The sequence below is a fragment of the Cicer arietinum genome, chromosome 2 (assembly GCF_000331145.2).
Source record: "Cicer arietinum cultivar CDC Frontier isolate Library 1 chromosome 2, Cicar.CDCFrontier_v2.0, whole genome shotgun sequence".
Lineage (NCBI taxonomy): Eukaryota > Viridiplantae > Streptophyta > Magnoliopsida > Fabales > Fabaceae > Cicer > Cicer arietinum.
In genome coordinates this window covers 15,724,131-15,741,823 of record NC_021161.2, presented here as the reverse complement: position 1 = coordinate 15,741,823, position 17,693 = coordinate 15,724,131, and the positions used below count along the sequence as shown (strand labels likewise).

General features: G+C 31.4%; 2 protein-coding genes and 1 long non-coding RNA gene across 3 annotated transcripts; 1 reads left to right on the top strand and 2 right to left on the bottom strand.

Annotated features, from left to right (window-relative positions):
• Positions 1–3,178: 3,178 nt before the first annotated feature.
• LOC140919289 (uncharacterized) lies at positions 3,179–3,971 on the top strand. The gene is made up of 3 exons (XR_012161952.1): positions 3,179–3,318; positions 3,460–3,530; positions 3,619–3,971. It is a non-coding gene; the product is annotated as an uncharacterized lncRNA (long non-coding RNA).
• A 3,043-nt stretch (positions 3,972–7,014) lies between these two features.
• LOC140919363 (uncharacterized) lies at positions 7,015–8,127 on the bottom strand. Its single transcript, XM_073365372.1, has one exon. It carries the CDS (start codon positions 8,125–8,127, stop codon positions 7,015–7,017), a length of 1,113 nt encoding a protein of 370 aa, XP_073221473.1.
• Positions 8,128–15,783: 7,656 nt separating this feature from the next.
• LOC101500808 (large ribosomal subunit protein P2y-like) lies at positions 15,784–17,275 on the bottom strand. The gene is made up of 4 exons (XM_004490247.4): positions 17,136–17,275; positions 16,944–17,033; positions 16,134–16,363; positions 15,784–16,032 (listed from the first exon to the last, which is right to left on the bottom strand). Exons 2-4 carry the CDS (start codon positions 17,029–17,031, stop codon positions 16,006–16,008), a joined length of 345 nt encoding a protein of 114 aa, XP_004490304.1. The 5' UTR covers positions 17,032–17,033; positions 17,136–17,275; the 3' UTR covers positions 15,784–16,005.
• Positions 17,276–17,693: the final 418 nt, after the last annotated feature.

Genomic DNA, 17,693 nt, shown 5'->3' with positions numbered 1-17,693 from the left:
AGTGATTGATTCTAAATACTTTCTCAAAAGATTAACAAAGATCTAATGTAGGATTTGTAGAAAGTATGAAGATATAATGGATGTTGCTTCTTGAAAGCTTTAAGATCTTTGATCTTTTTTAATGCAATGTGTTGTGTCTATTGATGAAGATCAGCTTGCTGCAACTTATAGAGGTCTTGTAATGTTCATTTCATATGCCAAGCCTTTTATGACCGTTGGAAAATCCATTTGAGAAATGCCAAGGTTTTTCTTCATATTTACGAAAATGCCATTCAGCTCATTGGATATATGCATTTCATGTTCAAGTACGAGGTACTGTTTTCTTGGCAGTTGGGGACACGTGATGTCCTTTTCTTTTTCCTTTCTTTAATGTTTGAATATTGTGTGGAGTCATTTTCATTCTCTTTCTTCAATGCCTTGATAAAGCTTCACATGTGAGCTTTTTGCTCTTTCCTCCATTTAATGCCTTGTAAGAACATGTGATGTCCTTATCATTCCTTTCTTCAAGGCTTTGTGAAGGCTTCACGTGAAGTCTTTTTCTTCTTTCCTTGCCTTAAGACATGTGATCAATTTTATTTAGGACTTGTTTGTTGTTGCCTTTTTGAAGATTGACTTTATAATCTTTTTAAATCACATAATAGTACATGTAGCCTTTTGCCTATGACATGATGAGTTGATTTCATAAAGTCTTGGGATGCTTTTCAAGATGTTGACTATAGGCACATGCTAATATCATCATTCCTCATACCTTTCTTTTGCATTCTTGCTACTTTTCTTCAAAGGCCTTTCTTTAATCATTTTTAATAGTATTTTGCCTTTATTGAATGAATCAAACAATTCATTCTTTAATACTATTCTGCCTTTGTTGAATGAATTCGAATAATTCATTCTTTAATACTATTATGCCTTTGTTTAATGAATTCAAATCAGCGAGGATGCAGAACTGCAGTTTCTCCAGCTCGTGAGGCCATCCTCGGCATTTTCATACTTAGCATTTAACTCAGAATTTTCTTCTTTTTCCTTAATGAAGGATAACCTGTTTACTTATATAAATACACTCAAAAGTACAGATTAGTCATTAAACACAATCATAATCTTTTAGTTAATTTTGTTATCATTAAAACCAATTGAGAGAGATTTTGTCTCAACACTTTGAAGGTTGAGATCATCATACGATAATAACTAGATGATTACTATCATGTGAGTTTTGTTCTTCTTGAGTTTGATATGTTGAATGTATTCCCTACATACTTAAAGTTATGGGTGGGCAAAAAGGTTGGACTCGACAAAACTCGATTGGACCGAAGAGGAAAAAAGTGGTGCAAGTGGGTCAAAGCGTGTAGGTCGGGTCACAATTGTGAACAACTAGTTTTATATAGGTTGGTGTAGGCGAGTTCAATTTTGGATAAAAACAATCTGGTATACCCGCACCCGACCGATTCATTTGTTTATTTAACTAGAAGGGGAGTTGAATAGTGGTATTCCCTTTTTTTCTTCTTTTTAAATTAGTATCCTCTGTGTGATCAATATTAGAGGATAGATGTCTAGAACTAAATAGGAATGAGATAAAATAAAGAGATAAGTGTTTAGAGAATCACATATACAAATTTATACTGGTTCACCCTAAATAGGTTACATCTAGTCCTCACTCACTTGTGAGTTTTTCACTGTGGCTCAAAAGGCCAATCCTTTGATTAAATTCTTTTCACTATGTATTATCATAGCCCCACCAGACTTACGTAAACATTTTCTTTTCTTATATTACAGACCTTACACAAATTTCAACAAATTAATCTTAACTTAAGGATATACAGGTTTTTGAGAGGTTTTTATGAATGGGTCTACACTATAATATATTTTCTAAAAGAATGATTCAGTGATATATTTAAGATTAATAGGAAGCATGTTAAGGATGGGATTGTTTTATCATAACTTTGATTTTTTTGATTGTATATCTCTTGCTTATATTTCGATGATGGGATCATCTCAATTTATAGAAACCATGAAGCGTCAAATATGAAGAGAAGTACAATTATCTAATGGAGACTTAGATGATTTCCCATTGACCTTGTTTAGAATTGAAAATATGCCTTTCCAGCTCTGTCATTGTTATAAGAAGGTTGAGATGATGAGTACGGTGGTCCATCCTCGAATCTGGTTAGTACGACGATGAAGCTTTCATTATTTCTAATGTAACATGTGCTTTTTGGCTTTTCCTTTTTCCACCAAATTGAAGTGGCTTGCATTACAAGTCAATGACACCACTTTTTGTACCTTTGTACTTTCACTTATTTTTCCCATGTGCGAGAATGATTAGAGAACAAAGTTCATCCTCAAATTTGTGTTGTTTATCCTCTAACACTTGTACAAGTCTTCTTTAATCAATTTTTTGCAGCTTGTTGTCCTTATTGTTATTTTGATTATTTTGGATGTTTGAGCTAATAGTAGCATTATCCTCCTTAGATGATAGATTAATATCTTTAGAATATTCATTTGATTACGAATATAAATGATCAATTTTCTAAAAATGGATACACTCAAGAGCACAAGTTAGACGACACATATAATAAGAATCTTTGATCTTTAAAACAATTTTGTTATCATTAAAACATTTAAGGGAGATTTCGTCTTAACTATCTCCCCTTTTTTTATGATGACAATTTTGTTTTCATTAATGTTTAAAAGAGAAATAACTACAAATTGGTTCAAAACAGAAGAAGGAAAAAAATATTAATCATAAAATAAACAGAGGATTGAAATAAAGATGTTTCAAAAATATCCTCTAAAGCTTCCCCAAAAGTTGACAATCAACTATTCCAGCTCATAATCTTTCTCCCCCAATATCTGTCAACCATAAAAAAGAAAGAAAAAAAAAGGCCACCCATAAGACAAAGTTATTTGGAAGGAGACAAATTGTTAGAAAATGAGGAGGTTGAAGGAAGAGGGAGTTTAGGATAAGGAGGAAGAACAGAAGGATAATCCCTATGGGAAATTGTGGTGAGGAGGTGCTTTGTTTTCAATTCCAAGATAAGGCCAAAGTTGACCATAGTCTGCTGAAAGTTGATTTGGCTTATCTCTTGAATCTGGACTTCAAACTCTGAATATGACAGATCCAGCAGTAAGAATTATATTATAAATCTGTTTTATATTATATATTTAAATTGTCATTAAGGGATATTAAAAATTTGCCATGTACCAATTGGCTGCTTGTTTTTGTCAGTTGCTTGTTGTTGCTTCCCATTACTGTGTAGTGCTACCAAACTGATTGGTAGAAACATGTTTGTTTGATGCTATCCTTTTTGGTATTAAGTATTGATGGTAAGTTTTTGTTATTAAGGATTGAATAATATGTAACAAAGTGCTTAATGGAAGTTAGCCAAATTTGATGTCATTTACAATTTGTGCTTACTTTTATCATCACTTTTGGCATTCATTTTCTAACCATTTCCTATGTTACAGGAACTTGTGTGAAATTTGAATGATTGTGGGGATTATGAAGTTTGTCCAATGATATTCTACTGTTTGAATGGGTGAGTAACTTAACTTATACTAATATGAGCTTGTTGATTGATGGCTTAGTTTGTTGTTATTAATTAATTTGATGATGTTATTTTTCAGCCCAAGTGAGTTTGATGTGAAAGAATTGAAGAACCATGCTTGGTGACTAACTTTAAGACTGTGCTAATGAGTGATTTATTGAAGCATTATGGTTGTTGTTAACTGAGTATTTGTTAGAGTTTTTTATTATTCTTTTTTTTTTTTGCCTAATTTGATTTGAAGAATTAAAGAATAGTTGTGCCATGGTGGCACTGTCAGTGCAGTAGCAAGAAATCACAAATCTAAACTGCTGAATTGAATGTAATTCTTGTTAGAACAAGTTGTATATTTGAGAGGAATTGAAATTGAGAAGAAAAGAGAAGAAAATAGAAAAGTCAGAAAACGAAGATTGATCTTCGTGGTGTAAAGATTGATCCTGGTTCAGTATTGGATTGATCATTAATCTGCATTACTTTGATCTTTGCTTGTATAGAAGCAGCTTTCTAGTAAATGAGTTTCAACAAACTTAACCACCTTCTAACTATATTCTAACTAACTTCTAACCATACTCTAACTACCTAATTACTAATCAATTTGAATTACATCCAACATGCCCCCTAATTCAAAGTGATTCAATTTGAAGTTAATCCAAGTTTGATCCTCATCTCTTGGAACTTCACTCTCTTCAAGCCTTTTGTTAATATGTCATCCTTTTGTTCATTTGTATTGCAGTGTTCCAGCTTTATCTTGCTCTTCATTACTTGATCCCTTAGGAAATGAAATCTTGTTTCTATGTGATTGCTCCTCCCATGGACACTTGGATGTCTTGCTAGGTCTATGGCTGATTTGTTGCATATCTTCATCTTTACTGCATTATCACTTCTCAGTCCCAGTTTTGCCATTAATTTTGCCAGCCACACAGCTTGGCATGCTCCCATAGATGCAGCCACATATTCAGCTTCACATGTGGACAATGCTACTATGTTTTGCTTCTTTGAACACCATGATATTGGTGAGTTATTGATTGTAAATACATAGCCCGTGGTACTCTTTCTATCATCCAAATCTCCACACCAATCAGCATCAGTGAAGCCAATAAGTCCAGCTTCCTTTTCATCTAGTTTTGTGGAATACAGCAGACCCAGTTCGATGGTCTCTTTTATGTATCTCAAAATTCTTTTTGCTGCCATGTAGTGTGATGTCCTAGGCTTCTCCATGTACCTACTAATCAGAACACTATATGAGATATCTGGCCTAGTGTTGCATAAGTATCTCAAGGATCCTATAATTTGCTTGAAGGTTGTAGGATCAATCAACTCATCGTTGCCTTCTTTGGACAACACCAGCCCTAATTCTGATGGAGTGCTGCTTCCATTGCAATCTTGCATTTTAAACATTTTTAATACATCACTTGCATACTTCCTTTGATGCATAAAAATTCCATTTTTTCTGGTTTCAAATTCAATACCAAGGAAATATGCCAGCACGCCTAAATCAGTCATCTCAAATTCTTTCTCCATTCTGAATTTGAACTCACTGATTTTCACCTCATCGCTGCTGGTTAGCAGTAAATCATCAACATAGAGGCATATCAGCAGTGCAGGTGCTGCTGCTCCCTTCTTGACACACACTTCACGCTCATTCGCACACTTTTCAAATTGCTGCTCTATGAGAAATCTGTCAATTCTCTTGTTCCAAGCTCTAGGTGCTTGTTTCAGGCCATATAAGGCTTTCTTCAATTTGTAAACATGCATGATCTTCTTTGCCTGTTTTCACATATCTAGGGGGCAGGTTCACATACACTTCTTCATCTAATGAGCCATTGAGGAAGGCTGATTTAACATCCAATTGATGCATAGACCAACCTTTGTAGCTAGCAATTGAAACTACCATTCTTACTGTTTCAATTCTTGCTACTGGAGCAAATACCTCATCATAGTCCAACCCATGTTTTTGCAAAAATCCCTTTACTACAAGTCTGGCCTTGTACCTTGAAATCTGCCCATCAGGTTTCAATTTCAGTTTATAAACCCATTTCACATCAATAGGTCTTTTGCTCACTGGTAGGGTCATCGGCTCCCATGTTTTGTTCTTTTCTATGGCTTCAAGCTCCTCATCCATTGCTGATATCCATCTAGGATCAGTTAATGCTTCTTCATCACTTATTGGTTTTGATTCAGCAAGCAAGGAAAAATGAATTAATTATCCATCTGCATTGATGGTTGAGTCAGATGTTACTTCATATTGCTGCAATATGATTGAAGGTTGTCTAGCTCTTGCAGACCTCCTCACAGGTTCAAAATCAGGTTGATCTGCTACCTTTGCTGGCTGGTCCTCAACCAGTTCAACTGCTACTACACTACTGGCTGGTCTGGTTGGTATGCTTGGGCTGATTGCATTCATTGTCCAGTCTCAACCTCTTGATTCATCCACTAGTATGTCTCTGCTTATCACTACTTTGTTCTTGTTTGGATTATACAGCTTGTAAGCCCCAGTGACATCATATCCCAACAACCCCATTTGTTCAGCCCTGTCATCAATTTTCCTCCTGTTTTGAGCTGGTACATGACTGAAGCACAATGAGCCAAACACTCTCAAGTGCTTCACAACTGGCTTTCTTCCAGTCCAAGCTTCTTCAGGTGTCCTTGTGCCCAGTCTCTTGGTTGGACACCTATTTAATATGTACACTGCAATTGATACTGCTTCCCCCAGAAGAAATGAGGCACTTTCTTCCCTTTTAACATACTCCTAGCCATGTTCATTATGGTTTTGTTTCTCCTTTCAGCTGTGCCATTATGTTGGGGAGTGTATGGTGCAGTTACTTCATGCAGTATCCCTTCTTTTTCACAAAAACTATTGAATTCATGAGAGTTGTATTCTCCTCTTCCATATGTTCTGATGATTTTCGTACTAAGGCCACTTTGTAAAATTTTCCTTGTAAAATCATCAATGAATGATGCAAAGTAATGATTACCTCCTATTGATACTTTTTCAAAAGGACCACACACATCAGAGTAGATTATCTCCATCATTCTTGAAGATCGAGTTGGCACTTCAGCCTTGAATACGTTTCTATGTTGTTTGGCCTGACAGCATTCTTCACACAGCTCCTTTGGCATTTCAATTCTGGGAATTCCTTGTACCATTCTCTTGTTATGCAACATTTGAAGACTTCTGAAATTTAAATGTCCAAATCTCTTATGCCACAACCAATCTTCATTCAAGACTTCAGCAGCTAGACATTTGCTCTCATTGATCTGGATATCAATCTTGAAGGTTCTATTTTTTTGATAGTGGTGCCTTCAAGATCAATCTTCTTGAATCATCAAACAATCTCATTTCACCCTGCTCCATCTTCATAGAATATCCCTTTTCAAGCAGTTGTCCAAGGCTTAACAAATTGTTCTTCGTGTTTAGCACATACAACACATCACATATGAATGATTGTTTACCATATCTTCTTTGAATTAACACTTTTCATATTCCTTCTGCTGTTACAGAACTGTTATCTGCAAATCTGATCTCCCTTTTCACCTTAGCATCAATGCTTACAAACCACTCTTTATGGTCAGTCATGTGATTCGAGCACCCTGTGTCTAGATACCATAATCCAGGACAGTCATCCTCCATGCTTGTAGATGCCATCAGCAGCACTTCATTTGAGTCAGAACTGTCTGCCTGGGCTAATTGAGCTTCACCATCATCTCTTTGTACTTTCTTGGATCTGCATTCATCTGTAAAATGCCCATATATTTGACAATTATAACATTGGACCTTCCTTTTGTCAAATCTCTTTTTTCCATAAGGTTTCTTGCTTTTATTGTCACTATTTTGCTGACTTCTTGAGCCTCCAGCCTCCTCATCTTGATCCTGTTTCTGGTACCATTTTGACTTGCCCTTCCACTTCTTGTTTTTTACTCCATCTTGATTGGACTTCCTACTGATCTGAGCTTGAAGTGTATGTGTTTGTGTGTGTGCCTCATCTCTTTCTTTTACCCTTAATTCATAAGCTTCTAGGGAGCTTTGCAGATCTTTCAGCTTCATTGTATCAAGATTCTTTGATTCTTCAATTGCCACCACTATGTGATCGTATCTTTGTGTTAGTGCCCTCATAATCTTTTCAATGATCATAACCTCTGTCATCACTTCTCCATTGGCTTTCATCTGATTAGTGATTGTCTGCACTCGATTGAAATAGTCAATCACATTCTCATTGTTCTCCATTTGCAGTAATTCATACTTTCTTCTTAGCATTTGAAGTTTGATCTTCTTGGTTTTTTCATCACCTGTGTAATACTTCACCAAGATATCCCATGCCTCTTTTGATGTAGATACCTTTGAGATCCTTTCAAAATTGTTTGAATCCACACTTTGCTGGATGTAAAACAATGCCTTGCAATCTCTTTTATTGCAATCTTTGAAAATTGTTTGTTGTCTTTCTGTTGGATTCGCACCAAGTTGTTCATAGCCATCTTGAACAATCTCAAACACTTCTTGAGCTCCCAACAACGATCTCATTGATGCAGACCACCTCTCCCAGTTCTTCCCATTCAGAATTGGAAAATTCGATGGAAATCCTCCTCCATTCATTTCTTCTTTCTTTTCTTTCACTCACACTTGTGTTTCCCAATTTTGATTCCCCCTCACACATGCACTCGTGTTTCCCAATGTCTAGAACCCAAGCTCTTGATGCCAATTGTTAGAACAGGTTGTATATTTGAGAGGAATTGAAATTGAGAAGAAAAGAGAAGAAAATAGAAAAGTCAGAAAACGAAGATTGATTGTGGTGTAAAGATTGATCCCGGTTCAGTATTGGGTTGATCATTAATCTGCATTACATTGATCTTGGCTTTTATAGAAGCAGTTTTCTAGTAAATGAGTTTTAACAAACTTAACCACCTTCTAACTATATTCTAACTAACTTCTAACCATACTTTAACTAGCTAATTACTAATCAATTTGAATTACATCGAACAATTCTGATTTATAATTGTTGTTCTGAAATATGTTTAGAACTTTTTAATTGTTGGGACTGCAAAGATTAATGATAATTGTGGCCAAGTACTGAAACTGAACATCTAGGGATATAATGAAGTCAAGCAGGAAAAAACTTAGATATAACTTATTACTGAGTTTAGTTTATGATTATGTCAGGTATCATGCGATTCTGTATGCATGGATGCTATTACAGGCTCTTGCATATTGCTAATTGTTGCACATGGATGTCATATTTTAAAGATGTTTCTTATTGCTATATACATATTTTTTTATAGAAATTATAGGTTTAAAAATCAATTATTTATATTTAAAACGTTATAAACCATTTTGTGAAGGCCCAAAAAACACCATATCGAAAAGACAAAAACATCAATTTTTGGTTATAAAAGAAATTGCAAATTCGTTGGGCTGTTTTGAAAAGTTTTAAAAAAATTAATGCAGTCCAAATTATGAAAGTTCATAACCAAACCAGGAATGTTAGCTTTTGTACCCCCCAATTAAACTTGTACTCCCCAATTTGATAAAAACTCAATTTTATCCTTAATAAATTTATTCACGTGAGTGGTATAAAAAAAAATTACTCCAAAATCTCACCCTCTCAACGAAATTTCCGCTAGGTTTAATTTTGGCAACTAAATTTCCGGTAGTTATTTGTAATACCGGAAATTTGGTCAAAGAAATTTTCGGTAGTTACATTTTCAATACTGGATTTTTGAAAATTTTTGAAAAATCCGGTAGTTATGTTTTCTTCACCGGAAATTTCATTTTTTAAATTTTCGGTAGTTAATCCAGAAATTTCAAAAATTTGGTAGTTAATAAATTTATTTATTTATTTATTTATTTTTTTGGAATAGGGATGGAAAACACACAACCAATATTTATAGATTTAACTGAAGCATTTACAACTGATCAAATTTTTTAGTCACGAAAAGCTGTCATATCATGGACAAGAGAGATCGGCCGACAAAATCGAGTAGCAGTTATCATTACTCGATCAGACGTAGAGACTGGAAAGAGAGGAAGAAAGTCAAAATTAATTCTTGGTTGTGATAGAGGTGGACAATATAAGTCAAATAAAAATAACACAAGTACTTCAACTAAAAGGTGTGGATGTCCGTTTAAACTTATATCGAGACCATTGAAAAATGCTGAAGGATGGATTATTAGTTTAATCTATGGAATCATGAAGAAAAAAATACCACTCTCTTTTCTCACCCTCACTTTCAAAACTTACAAAAAATTTCTTAATATTTGAAAGTTTCAAACTTTCGAAATAATTAAAAGTGAATTTTATAATCTATTCAAAACTTTTGAAAAATTAAAAACTTTCGAAATATAATTTTACATAAATAATTATCAATTTCAAAACTTTCGATGAATATGAAAGTTTCGAAGTTAACATTTCCAAAAAAATTCAAAAGTTTGGAAGAATTTGAAACTTCCGAAACACATATCATTAGAAACTTTCGTTGAATCTAAAAGTTCTGAAATGAAAATTTCAAAAAAAAATCGAAAGTTTGGATGAATATGAAACTTCCGAAACACATATCCTTCGAAAATTTCAAACATTCGAAATAAGTCAGTTTCGAAAGTTTCATAAAATTCCAAACTTTCGAAATTTTCAATTTATTTTTAGAAAATCCAAAAGTTTCGAAATGCTATTTTCTAGATCCTCTGAAATTTTCGAAACTTTAGATAAATTTAAAAGTTCTGAAGTGTGATTTTCCAGAAAACATCAAAACTTTCGTAAATTTTGATGAATTTGAAACTTCCGAAATTAGATATCAAATTTAATACTATTAATTTATTACTATAAATATATTATTATTTATTACTATAAATTTATTATTATAAATTTATTACTATTTATTACTATTTATTACTAATAAAAATGCATTTCAGAACTTTCAATGAATACCAAAGATTCGAAACTGAAAAACTTTATGTTTCTGAATTTTATATTTCAAAACTCTCAGATTGTTAAAAAGTTTCGAAGATTTCTACATTTCGAAAGTTTCATGTTCATGCAAACTTTTGAAAGTTTCAAAATTTTGGGAAAAAATGAACTTCGAAAGTTTCATGTTCATGAAAACTTTTGAAATTTGGTTTTGAAGATTTCAAAGTTTCGAAATTTATATTACTTTTGGATTTCGAAAGTTTCAAAGGTTCGAATGTTTGCAAATGTGATTCGAACAATTCAAACTTTCGAATAAAATGGATGAAAAAAGGAAGAGAATTTTTTTGGTGGTTTTTACTAGTAATATTAAGGACAATCTGGTATTTCCCTTGATAATGGCGGGGTGAGAGGTACAAGTGGAGGGGTTTTGTACCGTGCACCCCTCCACTTGTACCTCTCACCCCCCATTGTCAAGGAAAATACCAGATTGTCCTTAATATTACTAATAAAAACCACCAAAAAATTTCTCTTCTTTTTTTCATCAATTTTATTTGAAAGTATGAATTGTCCGAATCACATTTGCAAACATTTGAACCTTTGAAACTTTCAAAATTTGCAAACATTCGAACCTTTGAAACTTTCGAAATCCAAAAGTAATATAAATTTTGAAACTTTGAAATTTTCGAAATATTAATATTCCAAATTTCGAAAGTTTTCATGAACATGAAACTTTCGAAATTCATTTTTTCCCAAAATTTTGAAACTTTCGAAATGCAGAAACCTTCAAAATTTTCTAACTATCTGAAAGTTTCGAAATATAAAATTCAGAAACATAAAGTTTTTCAATTTCGAAACTTTGGTATTCATGGAAAGTTCTGAAATGCATTTTTATTAGTAATAAATAGTAATAAATAATAATTTATTTATAGTAATAAATTAATAGTATTAAATTTGATATCTAATTTCGGAAATTTCAAATTCATCAAAATTTTCGAAAGTTTTGATGTTTTTTGGAAAATCACACTTCAGAACTTTCAAATTTATCTAAAGTTTCGAAAGTTTCAGATGATCTGGAAAATAGCATTTCGAAACTTTCGGATTTTCTAAAAATGAATTGAAAATTTCGAAAGTTTGGAATTTTTTGAAACTTTCGAAACTGACTTATTTTGAATGTTTGAAATTTTCGAAGGATATATGTTTCGGAAGTTTCACATTCATCCAAACTTTCAAAATTTTCATTTCGGAACTTTCAGATTCAACGAAAGTTCTGAATGATTATTCATTTCGGAAATTTTCATTTCGGAAGTTTCAAATTCTTCCAAACTTTTGAAACTTTCTGGAAATGTTAACTTCGAAACTTTCATATTCATCGAAAGTTTCGAAATTGATACTTATTTATGTAAAATTATATTTCGAAAGTTTCTAATTTTACAAAAGTTTCGAATAGATTATAAAATTCACTTTTAATTCTCTTAGAGGTATTCAATTAGGTTCGAGTCTACATGTTTCCCTACTCTACTTAAAGCAATCGTCAGAGAATAAAATGTTTTCTTCTTATATATTGTTTTGTTGTCATCTAATCACCAAAGTAAGCATTGTTTTAGAACCAAATTGATTCAAACAATTTATCCCATTTTTATGATGACAAATAATCATTCAATAGATGAATAATGTTTTCTTTTTATAAATAAAAATATTTTTGTGGAGAACTCTCCAAAAATATATATGCAGACACATGAACAATATTCTAGCAAACAAATATATGCTTTGCAAAATTCAAGGGGTCACCCAAAATTTGATAAACATGTAATGTTAAATTTGTGGAAATCAAATTGGCTTTGAAATAGTACTTACTCTTGGTGTTTTTATAATAATAAAACAATACATAATAAGAGAACAATTTATCCTCTGACTTTTATTTAAATGTGAATGTAGCATCTGATAAACAACTCAGGAAAAGAAAATGATGAAAGAGAAGAAAAGAGAACTTATGATGATACAAAAAGATGGCAGAAGAATAAATAATCTAATGATAATTAAGCTACACATAATGATTCAACCACCAATTAGCGGCAGAAATGTTATATTTATTTAGATAATTAGCTCGAGAAATGTGTCATAGATACACTCCATTTGTAAATGTTTGATAATGGCTGATAGTAATTCATTTTAAAGATAATGTGATACACACATGGAGAGGCTTAGAGAATACTCGTACTCCTCAATAAGGTTGTTTTCGAATTGTTGAGAAAATCAGTTGGTGTCAGTCTGGTGAAACTTGAATAAATAATACATGTCGTAGTGTCTAGTGAGCCTTGAAGAAATAATACATGTCATAAAGCATGATGAGGTGGCTTAAGGAAATAAAACACGTCGCAGAGCCTAGTGAGACTTGAAGAAATATTACATGGAGTTTGAAGAGGCGTAGAGAATACTTGTAACTATTTAATATGTTGATTATAGTGAATTAAGTAATCAATTGTAATAAGGTAAAATCTCTTTGAAATAAAAGAATTAAATGTACAAACAATTGCTAGGAACTAGTAGAAAAATCTTGTGTGCTTTGCTCTTTCTCTTGTCTCTTTATTTTCAGGTTTTAGTTCTATATGTCATATTTTCAACTTCTTCCAAACAAAAAATTCATAGATAAAATGAAAATAAACTTTTGATAAATAACTCAAAGTTAAAAAGTTTTAATAAAATTTAAAACACTCAACACAATTCAACTTTTTATTGTGTGAGACTAAATGTTGGGTACCACTAGAAAACCTTTTTGGTTGATTTGACTTGTTTTATGTTTTTAATCCATTCTTTTTTTTTTTTCTGTTGCTATTTTAAAAAAAATCAAGAAATAACAAAAATAGTTTGTTAAGAAATAAAATCGAAACTATTCAAAAGAATAAATGTATGGTCAAATATTCAGTTTGATAATATCAATTTAATCTTGCAATAATAATCGTATTGTGCTTCAAAATATTGATTTGTGTTTTTATGTTTTTGGTGTTTGTTATGTCACTTCTTTAATGATATTTTTAATATTGGATTAAACTATCGTTACCAAGAAGTTGAGACTTTCAAAGAGAAAAAAAAACATAGTCAAACTGAATCACACATCCCAGATTTAATGAAAGTTCAAATTTATTTATAGATGTTGAATACAACTCAAGCAGTTTAAGGAAGTATTTCAACATGTGATTTTGTTAGTAATATAGCTAGAAGCAAGTTAAGCTTCAATTATCTATATTGTTGGATTGCTTGTTTCTTTTGGTGTCAAAAATGATTTTCTTAAAATCTGACTTTAAGAAAAAAATTTAAAACTTATCCGATAAATTTTAAGCTCATCCGATAAAAATTTAAAACTTATCTGATAAAAATCTTGTCTCTGTTGAACAGCGTCTTGGATCATTTGGTAAGTTGTCTCGGCACTAGAAGACACCAATATTAATTAAGCTTAAATATTTTTTGTCTCATAATTTATTTTAAAATTTTAATTTGATCATTTAAATTTAAATCGGTTAAATTGGTCTTTTAACTTACATAAATTAAAGCAATTTGGTTCCTTCGGTTAAGTTAGTGGTATACGGTGTTAAACTTTAGCGATGTGGTGTATATGTTGCATATAGTTGTTGTGATGGGGCATATAAGCCTATATAGCCTTTTTCCACTTCACTTCTTCCCCAAATCAATCTAGGGTTCACCAAATTCTTCCCCAAATCAATTTAAGGTTCACCAAAACTTAATCTTTTTTAATTTCTTGTTGTTTCTTCAAAATAGGTAAACATAGTGAACAAAATTAGTTAGTCTTCTTCTTCACAACCTTGTTAATATGGAGATTTGTGTTCCATGAGTTGTATATAGTCCTTGAAAGCTTTCCCCGCTTCATTTCTTCTTTCTCCAAATTAATTTAAAGATCATTAAAAGTCAATGCTTTTTAAAATTTCTTGTTTTTACTACAAAATAGATAAAAAAAATTCAATATATCCCGTATTTTGATATGTAAGGTGTTTAGGTAATGAAACCGATGTGAGAATGTTATTTTATGTATTGATTTAAGAACAACATTATTGTATTATGTGTTGATATAATGTTAGATAAAAAAAATCCAATATATCCCGTATTTTGATATGTAAGGTATTTAGATAATGAAACCGTTGTGAGAATGTTATTTTATGTATTGATTTAAGAACAACATTATTGTATTATGTGTTGATATAACGTTAAATTTGATGAATAAAAATGTATTTTAAAAAAAAATTAATAAGGACGTTGTATTATGTGGTGATATAATTTTAAATTTGATGAATAAAAATATATTTAAAAAAAAATTAATTTGGTTTCCTAATTTTCGTCGGAGTGGCTACACGTCAGTCAAATTGCATCAACCAGCACAAATTAAGGTATCTGTTTGACCTTTTTTAAAGTTTAACCTATTAATTATGTCACTTAGTAATTGTCACTTACTAACGTGGTGAGAATATTTGTTGACAAATAAGTTGCGATTTTAAAAAATATAGAAAATATCTTAATGCGTGACAATGTTCGAAGAAATCATAGATACCAAAAGTCAATGATTTTATAAGCTTTGATAATGCTCCAAGAGAAGAACAAAAGATAAATCTTTCGAACAAACTTTCAAATAAATAAATCAATTCAAAGTTGAAAACGAGAAGGCCAAAATTTTAACTATACTTACAGATATATTCAAATTGTTATAATCATATGATATAAAGTTACAAACCTTAGTATCTTTCAAATAGATGAAATTTTTTATATTTAAATAAATTTCAAACAGAAATCAAGTGTATTTGATCATGTGGAAACGAAACTTGATTTTAAATCAATTAAGAAAATGAATTTCAGCTATAACGTGAGTTGAAAATAACTTAATTTACTTTTGAATGTATTCATGCAAAAAAGAGTTGAATGGTAAACCTAAAGCCAAAAATCAATTTTAGAGACCAAAACCAAGAAATTTATATTCAAGTTAAAATCAATTTAAATGGCAAAATCAATTAAACTCAACAATAATCAATATATCATAAATTCATATTTAATTATAAACTATTAGACTCAAGTATAATAATCATATCGAGACTAACAAAACAATGGAACTAGCTTCTGTCCGTTAGATACCTATATCTATATACCGCCAAGAGGGAAAAAAAGTAAATGAGTGTAATGAATTAAAACTTGGGAGAGACCCGACTCAACCAAAAATTCAGGGGCTCGATTCAGAAGAAACATTACAGGTAATAAAAGGAATACTTATTTGACCCATAAGTCTAAAGAAAAAAAGTTTAGGCATCAGTTAATGCATAGAATTTCAATAATAAATTTCTTGGTTATCAAGGTACCAGCAACAATATAAAGCATAAAATAAAATAAAATAAAATTTAACAATAGGTCAAGCAAATCAAATTATATCAGACACTTGACACTACTAAAATGTCTCAATTGAAAAGGAAAATCCAACAGAACCTAATACAAGTAATAACTCAAAATTAACAAAATGTTGTGTTTCAACTACAACTCTAACAGGAATTGCAAATTTTCCGGCAAAAAGATCAGACCTTTTAGTCGAACAAACTGAAGCCCATGTCCTGTAAAACAAATATGACAAGATATATTCCTTGGTTAGAGAAGAGAATCGTAAATTCACTAAATAACAACAGATAAAGGAGCTAAAACTTTATAAACTTACATCATCAGATTCTTCTTTTTCTTCAACCTTCTTTTCTTCCTTGGCTTCAGCAGCAGGTGCAGCAGCTGCTGCAGCACCTCCACCAGGTGCAGCAGAAACAGCAACAGCACCTCCACCAGATGGCACTGAAGACAACTTTTCTCTTCCACTAGCAATTAGCTCGGCAAAATCTTTTCCCTTGACTTCACCCAAGAGCAACTCAATCTTCTCATCCTCGGCCTCAATTCCAACTATATGTCACACAAAAATTCATACCATACAATTCAGAATTCGTTTTTGTTTTGTTTTGAGATACATTGAAATTCAGTAAAAATTGGGTCACTTTTTTATGGAGTAAATATTCAATTATAAATAGAACGTTAATATTAAAAAACAAAAAAACAGAAAATAAATCAGTATATTCAAATCGAAATTCAATTTTCTAGTTAAGTAAACTCAAAATTCAACGTTTTGATCGCTGTCATCCAATGTTTCAATACTCACACTAGAAAATACTAAATATTCAACATAAGGTGAAAGTCATTGCGTCGATTTCCAGGTTAAAATCCTAAGTCAACTATGGTAATGAAAAAAATTGTTTTGATACTTCCAATCGATAGAAACAGAATAGACATTAAACATATCATAATTTCAATGTTCGATTATGATTCAACCTATTGTCAATTTATAATTCTAAGAAGAAAATAAAATAAAAAAAAACGGGACATTATACTTACATTCTAGCACTGAAGACAATACAAAAATAACTGCGTAATGAAAACATAATAATAAAATTCATGGAAAAAGATGAAAAGAATTAGGAATAACAACCTGAAGTGAGGATGTGTTTGATATCATCAGAGGTAGGGGCTGCTTTACCGCCCAAAACGGCCAGCAAATACGCCGCGATGATCTTCATATCTGAATGAAAAATTAACACGAATAAGGTAACAAGATAGTAAGTTACACAAATTAACAACAAAATGAGGAAATTGAAAAGGATACGAGGGAATGAAAACGTACTTGCTGGATTTCGGACTGCTTCCGTTCGGCAATGATCTGAGTGATGAGCAGGAAAACGGGAGTATATGAATTTATATGATTAGGGTTTTTTAGCGCTTGGGTTGGGCCTTCATTTTTCAGTATTTCCAGATATACCCTTGTTTAGTACGTGACTTTTTTAAGATTAATAACTTTTAAAGCTTTTTGTCAACAAAAAAACCTATATATATATACACTATTTAAAAATATTATTAATTTTAAGTTGAAATATAGTTTAGAATCTTAATCTTTCATTTGAAACTCATTTTAATTCTCTATATTTTAGAAGAATTATTTTGATTGTTGCTAAGTTATATTCAGCTTCAGCTTCAGAGCTTCTCTAGAATACATCATGATGTTGGTCATCTCAAAAATTTCAATAATTTCTAAAAAATATTACTATTTTTATTTTATTTATATGAGATATTTTATTTGTTATAATAATCTTTTAAAAAAATAATATTACTCTTACTTTTATTTACAATAGACATTTAAATGATAAGTTTGTCAACCATAATTAATCTATTTCATATATATTAT